The sequence below is a fragment of the Alosa pseudoharengus genome, unplaced genomic scaffold (assembly GCF_046254945.1).
Source record: "Alosa pseudoharengus isolate Yale_2024_CS ecotype anadromous, Long Island Sound unplaced genomic scaffold, YU_APseudo_1.1 YU_APseudo_1.1_scf_7, whole genome shotgun sequence".
NCBI lineage: Eukaryota > Metazoa > Chordata > Actinopteri > Clupeiformes > Clupeidae > Alosa > Alosa pseudoharengus.
Window position 1 is genome coordinate 14,148,305 of NW_027468859.1, and position 20,908 is coordinate 14,169,212.

Genomic DNA, 20,908 nt, shown 5'->3' on the forward strand with positions numbered 1-20,908 from the left:
AACAGTCTAAGTTTTGTTTCACATAATTCCACTGCATAAGTATTGCAATGTAATACAGTTTATTACATGTTAATGTGTTAAGTTTGGGGAAGGGGGTGGTAGATATAGCAAGCATACAAAATGGTGTTTATCAGTACCAAAGCAAACCATAACCATCTAAATAAATGAAATCATTAAGTCATTTGGTGGTGAGACTTGACTTTTATTTAATCACACCATACTAGTCATCAAAAATTGCAAATGGCACAAAATATAAATTACACTAAAACAAGTTAATTAATAGATATATTCATATGAAACACAAATATTCCAAACATATTAATGCATACACACATCTAGTCATGCCAGTACATCCATTCATATAAACCACTTCAGTCACCATTTAAGTCAGAACAACAGAACAAACACTCAGGACCTTCTCTAAAGTCAACATGTGCAAAATAGAAGTGGTGCAATACAGCTTTCACATTTTCAAAGCTCTCCACACAGTCCATGCTATTGTGTATGTACATACTGTAGTAGTGTATGTATGTATGTCTGTGTATGTCAGTGTGTCTGTATGTCAGTGTGTCTGTATGTAAGTGCACTTATATTAGCACTGTGTGTGTGTGTGCCTGTGTGTGTGTGTGTGTGTGTGTGTCTGTGTGTGTGTGTGTGTGTGTGTGTGTGTGTGTGTTTGTGTGTGTGTGTGTGTGTGAGAGAGCGAGAGCGAGAGATCAGACCTTGCTCACCAGTCGCTGTTCCACAGATTTTAGCAGCAGCTGAGAGTATTGCTCCAGCAGAGCCAGGGCCACCCCCCCTCCCCCTGCCTGTCCCTCCCCCACCCTGGGCGCTGTTGCTGGGACACAGTCGACCACGGAGCGCACTCGGCCCAACGCCTCCCCCAGCACACGCTCCATCTCCTCCTGCTCAGCACCCCCAAGGCAGCCTCCGCCATTCACCTGCCCGCGGAGACAACACACACACACACACACACACACACACACACAGAGTTGCATTAGTGTATGACTATAGACACACACACACACAAAATCACCAACCCTCTCCATCTACCTGCCAGGGGTGGACAACATGCAAGCATGGGTGACACAGTGTAAAGAATACAACGTTTGGTGGATATAAAGTAGACGTGCATAGATTGAGGAAAGTATAATATATAGTATAAGTATATATACTCTTTTGATCCCGTGAGGGAAATTTGGTCTCTGCATTTATCCCAATCCGTGAATTAGTGAAACACACTGCACACAGTGAGGTGAAGCACACACTAATCCCGGCGCAGTGAGCTGCCTGCAACAACAGCGGCGCTCGGGGAGCAGTGAGGGGTTAGGTGCCTTGCTCAAGGGCACTTCAGCCATGGCCTACTGGTCGGGGTTCGAACCGGCAACCCTCCGGTTACAAGTCCGAAGCGCTAACCAGTAGGCCACGGCTGCCCCCAAAAAGGGCTACAGATAAGGCTGAAACGTATGGAGTCTGCATCCTGCTCACCATCTTGTAGAGCTGCATGGTCCTCTCCACCGTCCTCTGGAGCTCCCCTGCAGCCTCTCGGCACGTCTCCACGCTGACCTCTGTGCCTAGAACACAGCAGAACACGACTAGAACACAGCAGAACACGACAGAACGCTCTTAGCAATGATACGGTACAGTCTCAAGCAGTAATGACAAGTCAATGATACTGAGGGCCTCCAGCTGCACCTCAGTCCTCGAACGTTAGAGCCAATACCGTGTCCCTGTACTTACATGATGAGTGGGAGTGGGAGGATATCATTTGAGCAAACACATATTAGGTTATAGAAAAGAGGACGAGAGAGGAGAAAACAGAGGAAGGCAGATAGGAAAACAGAGAGAGAGAGAGAGATTGAGAGAGAGAGAGAGAGAGAGAAAGTGCCCTGACACACCAAGCTTGAGCCTCAGCTTCAGTTTCCTCACCTGTGGAGTGGCAGGACACACTGGAGCACACAGGGTTAAGAGCAGAGTGGCAAACAGGCCACGAGGCAGAGGAGCAGCAGGGAGGGAGAGATGAGTGCTCGTGAGGAAGATGATAAGGAGGAGGAAGATGATGGTTATGAGGAAGATGGTGAGAAGGAGGAAAATGGTAGTCATGAGGAAGATGATGGTGAGAAGGAGGAAGATGATAGTCATGAGGAAGATGATGGTGAGAAGGAGGAAGATGATAGTCATAAGGAAGATGATGATGAGGAAGATATTGCAGCGGCACAGTTGCCATGATGATGGAGGACGAACGGCGGTGGCGGCGAAGCCCACCTGCGCTGGACGAGTCCTCGGTGACCACGGAGAACGCCTGCACGGCCATCAGAGGCCGCTCCTTCCCACAATCCTCCACTCGCTTCCCCACAAACATTTGCTCCTTGTTGTCCGGAAACGCCTGGCTGAGCTGATTCATCAGGCCCTCTCTGCTCCCGTACAGTGCATACTCCTGTGCCTCCTTGTGATTGGCTGAGAGAGCATGGGTGCTCAGCCTATCAAAGCTGGTCCCCTCCACAGAGAGGCGGGCCCTCAATGGTGCCTTGGCAGGGCTCCCCAAGCTGGGCTCCAGGACTCCGGGGGACCCAAGGCCAGCCTCGGCTGAGCCACTGCCCAGGTTGAGGCCCTCTCCGACGGACACGGAGCGGCAGACCTTGGCCTTGGAGCTGGTGGTGGGGCTCATGTAGGAGCGGGACCTCCAGGATTGGGGTGGGGAGGAGGGCGTGCTGACGGAGGTCACCGAGGGGGACGGGGTGCGCTGAGGGGAGGAGGGTGGAGCGAGCTGGAGGTCTCTCCTCAGGCGAGACGGCGTGATGGCTCTCCGACCTGCACACACACACACACACACACCACAGAACACAGAGAACCAGCTCAGGATCATGGATACCCACACACTCTGACCTGCTCCCATAAGCGCTCGTGCTTAGAACACTACCTCTACTACTTAGAATTCTACCTCTACCTTAGAATTCTAACTCTATCTCTCTTTGTGGAACCCCTTTGACTGCCTTTTCTGTATCAGCTTTTCAGACCTTTAGACGTTACTGTCCAAACACACCCAACTTATTTGGTTTCATGGAGAGAAGTTCATACAGGTTTCTAAAACAACAATATACACAAAAAACAAGTAGTTGTATACGGCACCACATAAAGTGTTTATTTTTGTTTAAGTCACTTTAAGTTGAATTACAAATTAAAAGAACAAAAAGAAAGAAATGGCTGCGTGCCCATGCCATTTTTGCAAAAAAAAGAAACCTCTGGTATGACCCACACTCTTCACTTTTTTGCAAACATTAGAAGCAAAACCCCCACAATTGCTAGAAACAAAAGACCCCAATACAGGATGTAAGGATGAAAGGCCCTGCCGCTTTGGGAAAAAGCCTCTGGCACGTCCCACACTTCCTTGAATTTCCCCTTGGGGATCAATAAAGTATCTATCTATCTACTGTATCTATCTATCTATCTATCTATCTATCTATCTATCTATCTATCTATCTATCACACACCAAAGCCCCATAGAGAATAAAGGAGTCATACGGCAGAGAGATGCACCATCTCCGGACAGGTTCTGAGCGGAGAGGGACTTCTGCATCAGCGGCGGGGCCCGGGCACTGGGCGCCATGACCCTGGTTGCGCATGCCCCTGGGGTCCTCCTGCGCATGGGCACGGCGGCCCTGCCCGCACTGCCCCTCTCTAGGCCCTGGGCGTCGGAGCTCCTGTACTGGCCCTCGTCTGTCAGCAGGGGGCGCACACTGGAGACTAGGGACCGCTCGCCAACACTCTGAAACTCATCCTTCCGTCGCGGGATGCGGGAGTGACTCCTAGAACAAAGAGGGAACACTCGTGAGAACGGTTCTCTTGATGAGAACGTTCTACAGATCTTGGTTCTATGGTTTTCTTGATTCACTTCTAGGGTTCTTTTGATTAGAGGGTAACAAGGGAGAGTGAGCCCTGGAAGAGGGGGATGTCAAGGGGGAAGGTCAGAAGGGTGTCTTGATGAGAAAGACTCCACGGGGAGCAGGTTCTTGTGAGACAAAACAGTAAGACAAAATGGTCCAGGAGAGAGAATTGGACAAAGGACAAAGTGGTCCAGGAGAGAGAATTGGATCACAGCAGGGATTGAGGGACCAATGTTCTGGTCAGTGGCGCTTCCAGAGCCAAGGGACTTATTAAGCACAGTCAGGACAGAACAGGATTAGACACCATAGTTGGCCATCCACTGACACAGCCATGGCCACTTGGCATGCAGTAGAACCAGGGCACGATCAGGACACTTGTGCTTGTCTCTAGGAGACAGACGTAGAGACTTTGAGTCTGGTTGGTAGGGTTAGCAACAGGCTCAAGAGCTGCCTCTGACGTTGACATGGGGTAATAGAATAAAAGACTGTAAGACGGTGGATTATCCAACCGAGTACTGAAACACACACACACAAACACAAACACAAACACACATACACACACACACACACAAACACACACACAAACACACACATACACACTCATCCTATGTGTACTGGTGAGAGGAAAAGGAATAAGATAAGAGAATTTACACACATACACACACACACACACACACACACACACACACACACACATACCTGGTGGTGTGCCCCTGAGCTAGGAAGCGAGCAGAGATGGTGGTCCTCTGCAGTGGTCTGTGTAGAGTTCTCCCAAGGCTTCCTAGAAGTAAACAACAATAACAACAACACATGCATCAGTACAGCAACACAGTTAAGACACAAGAACACAATCAATACATTCATTTCTGTCACCCTGTCAAGTTACATGTTAAATGTCAAATACTGATCATTGCCCTAGTGACCTATTTGGGCTCATCAAGTTGTGTAAGCTGTGCAAGGGGAAGTAAGATGTGAGTCTTGCAATGATTTACGATTCACAATAACCTCTAAAAACGATGATCTTTATACTAATAGAAGAGAAATTATAAGAGCCTTGGAGTATGAACCCTCTTTTTACTTTTGTGGACATAAAACAGAAAAAACGTGAAGTGCGATATAGCATTATATGTGACTTATATGTGACCACATTTACTCCTGATGCTGGCATACCAGTGCTGCTTCTGAGGTCTGATAGCGTCTCAAAGTGAGCATCTTCATCTTCCTCATCCTCTTCCTCTGTATTGTCATCCGTGTGGATGTCATCCGTGTCTGTGCTGAGGCCCTCCAGGCTCTCAGAGTCTACAACAGGGATGTGGAAAGGGTGTGTCATTGAAGGGTGTGTTTTTGTGTGTGTGTGTGTGTGTGTTTGTATGTGCATGCATGTGCGTGTGAATACAGGCTTTTTCCGAACAAGTAGTTACAGGAACATACACTCTTAAAACGAAAGTGTTAAAAACAACACAACTTGCGTTGTTTTTAACTAGGGCTGACCCCGAGCCATTCTAGTCAGCAAAATTTAGACTGTAAAATGAAGGAGAGAGAAGAAAATGTGCTGCCTGGATCATTGATTGGAACATTTACTTTTAAAAAACGGCCTGATGGTGTTGATACAAAATAAAGTGTTGAAAATAAAGTCCTCTGCAATGCCTGCAGCAAGGAATTTGCATATCACCGGAGTTCATCAACTCTATAGTCGCACATCAATGCAAAGAAATAAGTGTTGACATTGAGGGGAGTGTTAATTTATTTTCATTGTTTCCCGTAGGTTATATCTGTGGCCTGAAATGCTTGTGTATGTGAAAAAAAAACTTCTTCCCGAAGCACTTTTGAATTTATTTCCTCAGCATATTAGGTCATATCATTATGGCAATTATTTGAACAGTGAAAATAATAATAAAAGAGTCTTTGAACTTGAATGTCACTAATGCTGATTATTCAATGATTAATTTGAATTTAAATATTTAAAATACTTTCACAGCAAAAATTATATATGCGATTGTAATTAATTAGATTACATTTTTTAATCGATTGACAGCCCTATTTTTAACACATCTCTGTGTCCAGATAGGGACAACACATTTGTTGAACGTAGTTATAGGAACAGTCCACATTTATACAGTTCTACTAACTACTCTCCCCAAAACTGGTTTTGCAATTTGCATTCGCAATGGCCACGTGATCATAGCAACTGGTTGCCCATTCAATTGCAAATTGCCCATTCAACTTGGGTTGAAAGTGGGCGTGAGTTATTAGTTGGACCAATCATGTAGACCTAGGTCACTAAGGGTTCCTACTGTACTGTATGCGGAAAAGGGAAAAGACCCTACCCTGAAGTAGGAGCTGAAAGAGTTATAGGAACTGCGGTCAGAGGAACTTAAAAATCCCCAAATTGGTCCGGTCGGAACACAAGAAAAAAAAGGGTTCTAGGAACGTTATGTTCTAGGAACTACAAAAATCCCTCAGGTGGGTAAGGGACTTATGTCTGTTGTCTGTATACATCTAACGCTACCATTAGCCTGCTAGCGGTATCTCACCGAGGTTCCTGTGGTCGGGGCTGGACACGCCGCTGCAGTAGCCCAGGGACCCTGCGCTGTCCGGGCTGCGGCTGTGGGACCCCCGGGAGTCCTGCGAGTCCTGGCTGTACCTGTGGCCCGCCCTCACCTGGAACTCGCCGCTGCCGCCCCACTGCTGCTCAGGGTACAGGACCACCCCCTCGGGTTCAGGGGTCAGGGCAGGGGCCAACCAGGCGGAGTGGGGGCGTGGCCTGCGCCTCTTCACACGGGCCCCCGGGGGATCCTAAGGAGCAGAGGGAGGAAATGAGAGAGAGACAGCAGAGGAGGAGGAGGAGGAGGAGGAAGAAGAGAGGAGGAAGAGAGGAGAGGGAGAAAGAGGAGGAGCAGGAGGAGGTTGACCTAGGGCGATCGAGGTATGATGTGATATCTCCAGTATGCTGTGCTTAAACTTAATTTTAGACAATTGATTGTTTTACAGGAACATGATCAAGTCATTATTCAACATCAAAACATGAAGGTGACTGTTAGTAGTACTTTTACATTTACATTGTGAACAGGAAGGCATTAGGATTTGTTCCCAGGGAAACAATGCATTACTTTCAGTCTTCCTGTCTTGTCTTGTGAGTATGGTTTAGGACCACTAGGGGGCAGTATTTTACATAGGAACTTTACACTGAAGACAAAAAATGGCATTGAAGTGTGAGGGATGACCACACTGGTCCTGATGCTGAGTTCATAGCAAGGCCTGTAAGGCACCAGACATGCTGAGCTCACCACTGCCCCCTTCTGGATGGAAGTACAGCGCTGGGGCTCCGGGCTGTTCTCCTCTGGGTCAATTTTGGACAGCAGGTCCAGCTGCCTCAGCTCCATCATGGACTGGACCACCAGCTCCACGGAGCTGACCCGACAGGACCAGCGCCGACGGGGACGGGCTTGGGCCTCAACCGGACCAGCAAGCCGGGGAGGATTGTCAGCCCCTGTTTGGACCTGCGGACAAGAGAGGGGGAAGTAGTGGTATAGTATAATTAATCAGTGTGCGTGTGCGTGTGTGTGTGTGTGTGTGTGTGTGTGTGTGTGTGTGTGTGTGTGTGTGTGTCTGTCTGTCTGTATGTAATGTCTCTTTGTGTGTGTGTGTGAGGGTTTTAGAGGAAAACACAGACCTGGACGGGCTCCCACTCAGCAACGACATCTGAAGCTCCTGAAAGGCAGAGAGAACAAGTGAACACCTATTTGATTGTGTGAGTATGTGTTTACCTGTTTACGCAAGTGGGTGCATTTGTTTTTGTGTGTGTGTGTGTGTGTGTGTGTGTGTCCACATGCAACTTACCCATGTCTTCCCCTACACTGCTCTCAGAGGTAGTATGTTGCAGGGCATCTCTCTGATTATTGAGTTCCTCTTCCCTTGCCTCTTCTCCCTGATACACCTTCATCTCTTCATCATCAACATCCTCTTCTTCCTCCTCCTCTTCCTCCTCCTTCTCACTGTCTGTGTCCTGATAACCAATCAGTGATGGAGCACTGTGCAGCTCCTGCCTACACACACACACACAAAGACACACACGCACACAGACCAAAAACACACATAGTTAATAATTACCGTAGTACTTGATAGTAAGAAGATGTCTGATCTATTTGATATAAAACATTTATTGATAGAAAGACCATTTATTGACAACCTTTAAGACAGAACCAAGCTGCTAAGACTGGCTATGTAGTGACTGCAGATGTCTTGCTTGTTGTGTAACTACAAATATAATTATTCTGTATTCAATTCTATATCGTAACTATTGTATAACTATTCTGGATCTCTAGCCTGCTGTGTACGTGGGATCTTTAGCCAACTGCGTTTGTCCTGCCAGCCTGCATGGTTTTGTACCTAATCCTAATTCCTCGCTGTCCTGTTAAAGTGTATCTAGCGCACCTGCCAGGTGGCGTACGTACCTGACTCTGGGATTCTTGCCCATGGTGCCAGTCTGTGCCTTCTTGCGCAGTGCCATGTGTTCCCGCATGTTGAGGGTCAACTCAGGGGCCAGACGCCACACAAAGACGCAGCTGCAGAGATGACGATAACAGCAATAATAACCATTAATAATAAACGTTTACGTTTACATTCACTCGTATTAATTTAGCAGACATTAATTTAGCAGAAAGGAATCCTCTGGCAGTGAAGGTGAGAGTCAGATGGGGTTGTATTTGTGTCTGTCACTGCCTTACCTGTCTCCAGACACAGAGATCAGATGCCTGCAGTCACTGGTGAACTTTATGCCTGTTACAATTTCTGTAGCGAGTGAAGTAGATGGTAGAGGGAGAGAGAGCGAGAGAGAGGGAGAGAATGTGAGATATACTTGAATAAATGAATAAAATGAATTAACGAGTAGCTGCTAAATTAATAAATGTATATGTGTATGTAGCTGTGATGTAGTCCATGTTCCCTGGAGCCCTTAAGACTAGCCTCCTGTGCCACACCTGCTGCTAGGCAGTAGCCTGGGCGACAGTTACCTGAGTGACCAAACATGGTGGCCACGCACTCTCCTGAGTGGAAGTCGTACAGGCAGATGTTCTTATCAGAGCAGCTTGTGGCCACATAGAGTCCTGAAGGGTCAGTTTGGACCTGTGGATCACACACACACACACACACACACACACACACATACACACACACACACACACACACACACACACACACACACACACACACATACATACACACACACACACATACAAACTAAGTCAACCTGGCACCAGAACACCAGACAGTATCTATGTCTCAAACTTGCTGTATGCACTCTGCACCATGACACCTATACACCTTAGAAACTAAACAACAGTAGTTGTTCCCTCTCAGCTACATACACACAGGGTATTACACTATAAACACACATGCAGACAGAACACGATCAAACCTTCAGTAGGCTGCCATCCAGGCCTTGGGAGCCCTTAAAGGACTTCTTCTGTTTGCCATTACTGATGTTGAAGATCCTGACCAGAGATAAAGACAGTACACAGACAACAGACATCAGGGCTATTGCTCCACTGAAGACAAAACAGACCTGCTGATACACATGTTACAATGTGATGGTAACGGATCAAAGAGAGTCCAGAACTTAAAGAATCAGGACATTTGAAGAACTTTAAGAGCATTTTAAGAATCAGGCCTAATCAGGATCAGCAGAATCTTGAGATTAGCACACGCGCGCGCACACACACACACACACACAAATGCACACGCACACACAAATGCACACACTCACACACACACACACACACACACACACACACACACACACACACACACACGCACAAATGCACACACTCACACACGCACACATACACACACACACACACACACACACACACACACACAAACACACACACACACCTGATGCTGCGGTCCTGACATCCCACAGCTGCGTATTTGCATGTGGGATCCACATCCATATCAGCGAGGCTGGTCTTCCTCACCACATGATGAGTGCGCTTGAACTCCATTCCTCTGAGTGTCTATCCAGGCCAAAGGGTCAAAAGGTCAACGAGTTAATGTACAAGACTTTCTGTATGCACTTTAATGTGTCACTGAACTATTTGAAATATGCCCTTGACCTCAAACCTGGGTACTGCAAAGTGAACTTCAAGAAAACTTGCAGACTTGCAAAGCATCAAGACTTAAAACCTTTTAACCGAACAGGGAGGAGAGCATCATTAAAAGTGGTCTGCAGAGTTCCATAATGCAAGTGGACAATAAAGCGATTACATAAGAGCCACTCAGACTCACAAACCGCTAAAGACGCCACTAATGACCTGTGGTATGCTGAGCGCATGAGACAAAAAGAGAGGAATGAGAGCTACACGCTGGCTAGGATGACCAAACAAAACAAAACCAAACAAAGAGAAACGACAGAGCAATGAAAGACTGAACAAAGCTGTTTACTTGTACAGCTAATAAGCTCTCTAAGTCCTGAATAAAAAACCTTAGTAAGAGGATTCAGCTCTTAATGGGCCACTCCAACTTCCTTGTTTATCTGTAGAAAGAAACTTTTAAAAACTTGCTAATGAGACCTAATTTAGGTGGATGCTGTGAGTAGTTACAGTGATAACGGTGGAAAAAAAAAGTTTTCTGCGGTTTAGCAATCCACTCCACAGTTTCATCCAAGTCAGCTGCACTGAAATGTGAACTTCAGATCAGTGTTTTTCATATTGGGCACAGCATGAACATGCTGGCATCTGGACAACACCTGGCAAGGCTGTCAGCTGACCCACCAAACTGCCAACCCAACACAAAAACACAGAGAATCACACCACACTTACTCCAGCCGCCTGCCCCCAACTAAACAAATGACTGCTACACGTGCGCCTAGGCATATGAGTTCATGACAGCCTCTCCATCTTAAAGAAGAGCAAATCAGGGGACTTCAGACCCTCACCCCTATCTCCCAATGTGAATCCAAATTCCAGCATTGGCATCCTGATCTGAACCTTAATGATCATGCAGGAGGATGGAGCTATGGTGCGATCACCTCATCTGAAAATCTCACCCTGTGGGCTGTCCTGAAGTAGACACTCTTGTCAGCTCCACAGCTGATCATCTTCACCTTCCCATCGGCCGCTGCAGATCCAAGAAAACAGAAACATTAAAAAGATCTATGGTACACACATACATGCTTTAATTTCCCCTGGGGATCAATAAAGTATCTATCTATCTATCTATCTATCTATGCACAAACACAAACACAAACACAAACACAAACACACACACATACACACACACATACACACACACACACACACACACACACACACATGCACACACATACATACACATGCACAGACAGATATGGATTAAAAGTTCTAATAGTACACAAGGAAGGATGGCTGTATAGAAGGAATGGGTTTATTAGGTTTGTAAAATAGCACCTCCTCTATGCTACATATAATATATTATATGACTGAATCCTGTATTTAACTCACCAGCAAATCGTACGGCGGTGATGGAGGAAGAGTGCTCATCCAGCGTCTGCAGCAGGCTGTAGTCTTCTTCAGCGTTCAACACATGGATGAGACGGTCACGACCCGCAGTCGCTAACAGCCGCAGACCTAAAGAGGCACGCACACACACACACACACACACACATACACACACACACACACACACACACACACACACACACACAGACACACGCGCACACACACACACACACACAGACATGCACACCACAGACATTAGCAAATTGCATCTTACTGAGTAAACAATCAATATTCTTCACAATACACAAACACAAACACACACACACACACCCACACACACACACACACACACACACACACACACTCACCAGTCTCAGGTTTAGAGTACTCCAGACAGAGGATCTCAGCGTCATGGGCATCCACCTTCAGAATCTCCTCCATGCTGCTCAGATTGTGCACCCTGAACACAAACACAACACAATGTCAAAGTGTTAAGCTCTCTGTTAAATGTTGCATAGCCACACACCCCCTTGAATTTCCCCTTGGGGATCAATAAAGTATCTATCTATCTATATATCTATCTATCTATCTATCTATCGATCTATCTATCTATCTATCTATCTATCTATCTACACCCTCTCTCTCACACACACACATACACACACAGACACACACACACACACGCAGACACAGGTATACCTGAGTGTATCGGTTCAATTGCCTGAGGCCAATTAAGAAAGACAATAACCAGTCACTGCTTTCACATTTTCTCTCACACAATCTCTTTCTCTGGCATGCAAACACACACACACACACACACAACACACACACATGTTGGTGGGGGTTTACCTAAGTGTGCCGGTGCGGTCTCCTGAGGCCAGGTGCCTGCCGTCTGGACTGACGCCGATGGTGCGGATGCCCGTCCTGACCTCGGGGGCCACACTGTCCTGCTTCTCCACCCCAGAGGTGCTGCACATGTCTGTGTCCAGCATGGTGGCACTGCCACTCTCCACGTAAATCACCTTCAGCAGGTCCTGCAGTTGGGATGAACACAGAGATGGGATGAAACTCAGTGAAGAAAACACACACACAAACACACACACACACACACACAGACACATGCACACACACACAAACACAAACACACACACATGGACACACACACACACACACACACACACACACACACACACACACACACACACACACACACACACACACAGAAACACACACACACACACACATGCACACACACACACACACACACACACACACACACACACACACACACACACACACACACACATGCACACAATAATATCTTCTGCTAAGGCCGTTGTCCATGGTTCTGAAAGGTTTCCCCCAGTGCCCCATTGCTGCACCCCAAAAATCAAGTACATACTCTCTCTCTCTCTCTCTCTCTCTCTCACACACACACACACACACACACACACACACACACACCTACACACACACACGCGCACACACTAACACTCATCCACACACACAGTCATAGTAACACACTTGTACCCTTAAACACACAAACACAAATTTAAGCAAAAACACTAAAAAGTCAAGATTCCACAAGGAATGTCTGACCAGTCACAAATGATGTGCAGCGGTCAGAAGCAGACTCACATTGCTAAGGATGTTGCCCTTGGGAACAGAGCGCTGCCCATCGGAATGCCACAGGCGGATGGTGTTGTCAGCGGAGCAAGTCAGGAAAGAGGTGGAGCTAGGCAGCGATTCAGTAGCGTCAGGACTGTCTGGATACACCTGATGAGGAAGGAAAAGAGGTTATATGTACACACACACACGCGCACACTCATACACACACGAGATTCAATCCACATACTGACAATGTATACTCCATGTGTAAAAGAAAGGTTATACTAATACATACACACACATAAACACACACACACACACACACACAGAGACACACACAAACATACACACACACACACACACCTGCAGGTCCCAGACAGAGGCGGAGTGGTAGAGGCCAGAAAAGACCTTCCCCACACGCTGCAGGTCACGCACATCCCACACGTACAGGCTGTGATCGTTATACACACACGTCACCCAACCATTGGCAGGGTCAAAGGTCACTGCCACTGTGTCTGGATAGTGTGCATCTGGCTGGGTGGAGTACAGGTGGCTGATGGGAGATGGACAAGAGAGGAGGATGAGGAGGAAGAGTAAGAGACTGAGAGTTTAAACTGAGTGCATCTGAGAGGGGAGGAGAGCAGTGCTCCAGCTGATGCCCTTCTGACCAAAGACCACAGGGCAAAACCAAGCAACACCAGATGGCAGTTACATCCTCAACACTTTTTAAGTTTGCAATTCAACGTCTCTGTTATATTTAAATAACATTTACACATTCATTCAAAATTCAAGCGTGGATGCACACCCATGCCATGGCTGATGTTGGCACTGCCCCTTATCCAATCAGGTGAGTCACTGCAGCTCAGGCTACAGCTAGCACACAGCCAGGCCTCGTACCTGAGGCAGGTATTATGTGTCTATAAACTCTCTATTTTGATCTATACTACCAATAACTTTAGATCAAGACCAACTAGTTGCTTATTTAAGCAATAAGCCCCGAGAGGCCGTAGGTGACACTGATTTTAGAACAGCTAAGGGGCGTTGTTAGGCACGACCTGAACCAGAACTATCCGTTTTAGAAAAAGCATTTATCCAAAATACAATTAAAGTCCTAATAAATGTGCAAATGATGCTTAATACAGACCTTGTTGCACAGTAATACATCTAATACATACACATATTATTATACATATTATGTAATACATATGTTATGCATATTATGTATTAATGGTTAACATGTGCTCCCTAAACTAAAGTTTACCATCAAGACTGGTGTGCGCAAGGCCTTACAGTGCATACATTTCTATCTATACGTGCACTTTGGCCAGGTGAGCTACCACTGCTGTGTGATGTCCGGCTGTACGCACCTGGGCTGGGTGACAGCCGCCACATCTGTGCCCAGGTGATGAGGGCGAGGCAAGGTACCCAAGAAGCGCAGGTCCGCAGGGCTGAAGGTGCGCACGGTGCCCTCTGCACACGCGCAGAAGATCCGATCTGCTGTCACCCATAAGGATCTGGCCATGGACGTCTAAAGCAGAGACGACAAGAGCAGTGGTCAGTAACCACAATGGGCTTTTTATCTACCGGATACATGTCTGACGTGTGCTCAGTGTATTAGTGTGAAAAAGCAGTTAACAGCCAAGGTGCCCTGAACTACTCTCACTGTCTTCTATAAGCAAACACACAATGCAAACTTAGGCCAGTAAACACCAGAGGTGTAAAAGTCTGGCTTCAGAAAGATAAAGTCCTGCCACATTTTGGTTCCAACCTTTCACTTAATCATCTGATTCTAACTAGCACAATTCTTAAGGTAGATCAGCTAATTAGTGAAATCACATATGTTAAGTGCACAGGTAGAACCAATACATGGTAGGACTTTTACTGAAGCCAGACTTTTACACCTCTGGTGAACACACACACACACACACACACACACACACACACACATACACACACACACACACAAACCACTGTTGAGTGTTTCCTCAGTGTGTTGGGTGGGTTGCTTTTAAAATGTATTCCACTGCAGATTACAGAATACATGCCCTAAAATGTATTTTGTAACGTATTCCGATAGATTACTCAGTGACTAACGTGATTACTTTGGATTACATCAGCATTGTGTTGCATTTTATTAGAAATGGATAATACAGTTATATGAGGTTATGTGAAGTTGTAAGACCCATAGTTAATGTCAACAACAACCCACAACCTGTTTTACAGTATATTCTAATGCATATCCTCACATAAACGCTACAGGTAGGTGCAGGGTTTATTTTTACAATGCAAAGAGCAGTTTAACTGAAAAACCCATCTACCTATCTACATCTACACATTCATGGCAGCTCATTTCTCTACGGATATTAAATACAAAAATGGATATCAGTAATCAATGAATAATTCCATAGACCCTTTTACCTAAAGCAATGGCTGCATATCGCTCTATCTTTTCTTTTTTAGAAAGAAAGTGACATGCAAACACATTTCTGGCTCGATTTTCTACTTTGAATTCGTAATTGAATTCGTTACATCCATCTTCTGATTGAAAGGTAGGCCGTTTTAATCGGACTCTTACCTTGAATTCGTAATTGAATTCATTACATCCATCTTCTGATTGAAAGGTAGGCCGTTTTAATCGGACTCTTACCTTGAATTCATAATTGAATTCATTACATCCATCTTCTGATTGAAAGGTAGGCCATTTTAATCGGACTCTTACCTTGAATTCATAATTGAATTCATTACATCCATCTTCTGATTGAAAGGTAGGCCGTTTTAATCGGACTCTTACATGTAACAAAAATATATTAATACCCAGATCGTTTTCAAGGGCTTCATAAAACAAAATCGTCGAGTAAAAGTGATGACGTAGACAGTGGTGAGGATTCCCGCCACATAGCCTGTTAACATTCGAAGGGGAAACTGATTAGGCAAAATAGGTCACAGTGTAAATAGGCCAATGTATTCTCTCCTAAGCTTCATTTGTTTCTGATTGATTACAGACTTCTGTATATCTTCATGGCTACACATACAGCTGTGAATAAGCTCACACCATCAGCCATTATGGAGAGGGCAGAAGGCATACAGGTGGCATACCATCCTCACTCAAGCTCTTGGTTGAGCAGGCTCCTCACTAGATCAGAGAGAGCCTGGGGAGAGAGGGTGCTGAGGAGGTCACCCTCGTAGGTGTCATCAGCCACAACATAAGGTCTGACACCTTAAAGCTGCAGTTGGCAAGATTTTTTTGATCATATTTACTGAAACTGACTCACTATTCTCTGACGGAACAACATAAATCAGCCGGTTTTAGAAAAAAATCTGCACTTCTGCCTCCACCTAGAGCCTGTTATTTGTTTTGCAAAAATCCACAGCTCCCGGTTCTTCTGGTCCAATCAGATCTGACTGTCAATCACAGTCTGGTGCAGTCTGGTGCGCACTGACGAGCACGAACTTGATGAGAGGGTGCTCGGTGGCATGAGAGTTGTAAACATTCAAAAATGTGTCCCCTCAATCTGTCAGACTTGCCAACTGCAGCTTTAAGGCAACTTTGTCAACCACCATCAGAGGGCGTTTGGATGGCAAGAGAGTAAAGATTGATGGTGTGGCAGGACATAAGGAGGGGGTCACCCCGAAACAGGTGGAGCTGGGGTACGGGGCCTCTGAGCTGAAGAAGCTGGATGACTATTTCACCGCTCTCGAGCAGAACCATAGGAACCTGCAGCAGCTCCTGCAGGTGGAGAGTGAGGAGCACGCAGTGGAGCTAAGGGCTCTGGAGAGAGATCGTGTTCAGGAGAGAGCAGAGTGGGAGAGAGAGAGGACGCAGAGAGAGGAGGCCCTGCGGTCTGCTCTGATGTCTGTGGCTGTCAGCAGACAGAAGCTGATGAAGGAGCTCAGGGGCCAACCAGCTACACTGGCGGTGAGATATGATTGCTTGCTTTTCTAAAACACTGATAATAGTGGCCATGAATTGATACTGTATGTATAATGTGTATGGTGAAAGTGCATAAAGTCTAAAGCATGCTGAATCACCACTGTGTACGTTAATGGCTATATACTGTACATAAACTTGAACTGTAAAGTTTCCAAAATCTCTTGAACATTCCCATACTTATGTGTTTTATAATACAGAGTACCAAACACCTGGGTGGAACTGCCCTGAGCAGAAAACCCCAAAAGGGCTGGTGCTTTAAGAAACACCAGGCCATCGCTAATGTGATGCTGCTCCCCAGTACTTCCCAACGCTACAATTATTTCCTAATGCCCTATGGTCAAGGCAACTGTAGATGAGAGCTTTTTTTTTTGGCCTTTTTATGCCTTTAATGAGACAGGACAGTGAAGAATGACAGGAAGCTAGTGGGAGAGAGAGTTGGGAGGGGGATCCGGAAAGGACCACGGGGCGGGAATCGAACACGGGTCTCTGGCGTACGGTGCAGGTGCCCCAGCCAGTCGCGCCACGGCCGGGGCCTGTAGATGAGAACTTGACTTGCCTTACTGTTAGAAAACTTATATCTGAGAGATGTTTTTTTTTCTTCTTCAGGATACTCCCAGCACCAGTGCCTGTAAAGACATGAAAGCAGATCAGCTGCGAGCTGGAGAAGGCTGAAGCTGGAGAAAGCTGAAGCAGCTCATGGAGCTGGAGAAGAAGGTCAGGGACGCTGAGAGGAAGAAACAGCTGAAAGCTCTCGGCAAGGCTGAGAAGAAGGCCAGGAAAAGGCAGAGAGGCGCAGTGGGAAGAACGGGAAAACCCAGAAGAAGGAGGATGACCAAGTGGAGGACATCAAGCCCAAGCGATACTGGCATCGTTGCATTTTAACCCTGGGTTGTGCCACTTCACCTGTTGAAGACTGACCAAGCCTCTGACCAGGCCGTGAAGGAGGCTCACATTATACTTCTTATTTCTAGGCCTGAATATATATTTTTAAAGTATTTAAAAAAAAACATTGACTATTCATATTTTTCACTTAAAATAAATGTTTATATTCAATTATTAATTACTTGATTCTATTTCTATTCTATTATGTATATGTCTATATGTCTGCCTAAGTTTATGAATGTCTATGGTCACCACAAGAACCATACATGTAAACGATGAAGTGCCTTCAAAAGGCTGTCTTACCTAAAAAAAATTTTTATACAGTTCACCTTTCCAGTTAAGGCACTTGCTTCAGGCTTTTAGGACTGAGGTACATTCATGGATGCATGACTCCTGCCAGTGCAGTTGACTCTGAATTCTGAATACTGTATTCAAATATAGTTGCTTAAATTTGTTATTTTAAATACGTAATCCTGTTACATGTATTCTGTTACTTCCCAACAGGAGATTACAGAGGAGGCCCCTCTGACCCTAATCTCACACTGACCCTACCACATAGGAAGGGTAACACACACACACACACACACACACACACACACACAGACAGGTCACTCTCACAAACACACACACGCACACACACACACTTTTGGAGGGGTTAAATCAACTAAAAAGTCATTATATCCACATAGGCCTCATTGACAAAATGCACACACCACACACACACACACACACACACACACACACACACACACACACACACACACACACACACACACACGCATGCACGCATGCACACTAACACACAGGAAGGTCAGTGCGGGCCAGCCCCACAGGTCTAGCCAAGGCATAGTCAAATAATAGCTTCGACCTGGAGCCGCAGTTGGCCTCAGCTTCCTCTGATAGTTGGCCACAATCCAATAAGGAAGTCCCTACACTAATGAGTCAACAAGGTTCAGATACCCTATCTGTGTGTGTGCTGACTGATGTTTACCAGACAACCTGGTGAATCTCCACTTGAGTGAATCAGGAAGCAGAGGTCTGAGACTGAGAAACACTGGGCTGGTGTCTGTGTTCCTTGCACTGGGAACAAAGACACCAGCAAGACTTACAGGCTGCTCTTCCAACAACTGCAAAGTGAGATTACACTCGTCTCTGATTGATTGCCAATATCTTTATATTACCAGGAGGAAATGAATGGGGTCAAACAATTAATTTAATGAAATTGATTCTTTTGAAATAGTGGCAAAGCCTCTATTGAGGAGAAACATAGCCCTAACATTAGTTCTTCATGTCACTTAGTGACAAGGTTACTAGTGTTACATTAGGACCACTCACCCTGAGGTCCACCCACTTCTCCAGCATCCTCCTCTCGTTGAACTCGCACAGCAGCCCGGAGGAAGTGATGCAGAAGGTGCTTCCTGATTGACTGCCACGCCCACATGCCACGTCACAGAAGAAGTTGTTCTGGAGCTCTCCGAGCAGGCCAGATCTGCCCATTAAGGGCATCGGGCCGTCAACCTGCAGATAAACACACCATAGTGATATATCACAGTAATCTACCATAACATACCACAGAAATATACCATAACATACCATAACAATTATCATCTGCATAGTAATACACCATGGGAATATTCTGTGCTCACATTTCTTAGTTTAGTTTCGTCATTTACATGCCAAGGCATACTCTCATAAATCGGTAGTTAAACTAGAAGTTAAATTTGAATCTTTGCAGCAAATCTTTGTCATTAGTGGTGTACCTTGGCAGAACCAGAGTGATCGAGGTACCAGAAGCGGACATGCCTGTTTCCTGCCGTCACAAAGTAAGAGCTATCCTCTGAGAAGGACACCGCCGTCACTTTACTGGACACCTTATTGGCAGCCACCACAATATTTCTCTGAAGCAAAAAATAGAGATCAAACAGTGTTGTTCACACATACTTTGTGTTTTATGTCACATACATTTCTCTGTGTGTGTGTGTGTGTGTGTGTGTGTGTGTGTGTGTGTGTGTGTGTGTTTTTGTGTGTGTGTGTGTGTGTGTGTGTGTGTGTGTGTTTAGTACCTTCCAGGCCCAGACATTGACACTCATGTCATGCTGGTAGCCCACGCTGACGATGTACTTGCTGTTGGGCGAGAAGGCCACGCAGGACACACCATACTTATGACCCTGCAGCTCGGCCACCTGGGAGCCTTCACACACGTCCCACACACGCACCGCTGGCAGGTGGCCACACTGGGGGTGTCAGAGAAAGAGAGGCGAGGTGAGAAGAAAGGGAGGAAGTGGGAAGGAACGAGAGATCATTAGAATAGAAAGAAAAATAAGAAAGAAAAAGAACAGAGGAAAAGAGAGGGAAAGACGCAAAAATAAAATATGGTGTGAGAAAAGTAAAAAGATAGGACAATAAACAATTAAAATGAGAAATAGTATACAACTTATCACTGAACACAGAGAGACAAGACAACTGTTCCATTCGACCAGACAGGAAAGAGCCTTGCCACAGAAAATGGGCTGCCATAATAACAGCAGAAGAAAATTGCTGAACCCATGACAGAGCATTCTGAAATATTTGCCTCTGACACCCACAGAATTCTTCCACCACCCTCAGGGGTCAAAGTTCATCCTGTCTGTGCGAGCGTTACTGTAATCTGAGAGTGTGTTGCCCCACACAAAGGCCGAAGGTCATGAAGGGGGATGAGGGTGGCCCATAAACAGAGCAGCCCATTCAGGTCCAAGAACAATGGAGAAGGAAATGTCCTGAGCAATGAGATTAACTCCCTCATGTAACAAGATTAGCCTCCTCAGTGTGTGTGTGTGTGTGTGTGTGTGTGTGTGTGTGTGTGTGTGTCTGGCTGTGCCTCTTTAGCACAGCAAACACCATAGCAGACAGCACAAACTCTGATCTGACAGGTCACAGATAACTTAAAGATAAACATATATAATATATCATAAATAAATATACTGTAAATACATTCTGTGTATGCCGTTTAGATAGACAGATCTTATATCCGTGAAGGAACTGTCAAAAGGTGTACTATTGTGGAACCAAAGAACCCTGTTAAAATGGTCCTCCACAGCATTCAGAACCTTACACTGTGAAGAACACCGTTGAAAAATAAGGAACCTCAT

At 45.8% G+C, this 20,908-nt stretch overlaps 1 protein-coding gene across 1 annotated transcript in view; it reads right to left on the reverse strand.

Moving 5' to 3' along the window:
* Positions 1 to 716: 716 nt before the first annotated feature.
* LOC143110355 (mitogen-activated protein kinase-binding protein 1-like) overlaps positions 717 to 20,908 on the reverse strand; it is a 23,920-nt gene continuing 3,728 nt past the window's right edge. The window contains exons 5-31 of the mRNA XM_076273223.1: positions 19,844 to 20,014; positions 19,541 to 19,678; positions 19,116 to 19,298; positions 16,226 to 16,243; positions 14,335 to 14,495; positions 13,331 to 13,520; positions 12,998 to 13,135; positions 12,209 to 12,393; positions 11,728 to 11,819; positions 11,363 to 11,488; positions 10,930 to 11,000; positions 9,777 to 9,898; positions 9,301 to 9,376; positions 8,897 to 9,008; positions 8,612 to 8,675; positions 8,339 to 8,449; positions 7,725 to 7,930; positions 7,558 to 7,595; positions 7,172 to 7,384; positions 6,419 to 6,680; positions 5,055 to 5,183; positions 4,584 to 4,665; positions 3,523 to 3,806; positions 2,266 to 2,811; positions 1,899 to 1,949; positions 1,489 to 1,574; positions 717 to 941 (exon numbers count right to left, since the gene is read on the reverse strand). Coding sequence (XP_076129338.1) covers positions 717 to 941; positions 1,489 to 1,574; positions 1,899 to 1,949; positions 2,266 to 2,811; positions 3,523 to 3,806; positions 4,584 to 4,665; positions 5,055 to 5,183; positions 6,419 to 6,680; positions 7,172 to 7,384; positions 7,558 to 7,595; positions 7,725 to 7,930; positions 8,339 to 8,449; positions 8,612 to 8,675; positions 8,897 to 9,008; positions 9,301 to 9,376; positions 9,777 to 9,898; positions 10,930 to 11,000; positions 11,363 to 11,488; positions 11,728 to 11,819; positions 12,209 to 12,393; positions 12,998 to 13,135; positions 13,331 to 13,520; positions 14,335 to 14,495; positions 16,226 to 16,243; positions 19,116 to 19,298; positions 19,541 to 19,678; positions 19,844 to 20,014 — 4,080 coding nt within the window. The remainder of the gene's footprint in view (positions 942 to 1,488; positions 1,575 to 1,898; positions 1,950 to 2,265; positions 2,812 to 3,522; positions 3,807 to 4,583; positions 4,666 to 5,054; positions 5,184 to 6,418; positions 6,681 to 7,171; positions 7,385 to 7,557; positions 7,596 to 7,724; positions 7,931 to 8,338; positions 8,450 to 8,611; positions 8,676 to 8,896; positions 9,009 to 9,300; positions 9,377 to 9,776; positions 9,899 to 10,929; positions 11,001 to 11,362; positions 11,489 to 11,727; positions 11,820 to 12,208; positions 12,394 to 12,997; positions 13,136 to 13,330; positions 13,521 to 14,334; positions 14,496 to 16,225; positions 16,244 to 19,115; positions 19,299 to 19,540; positions 19,679 to 19,843; positions 20,015 to 20,908) is intronic.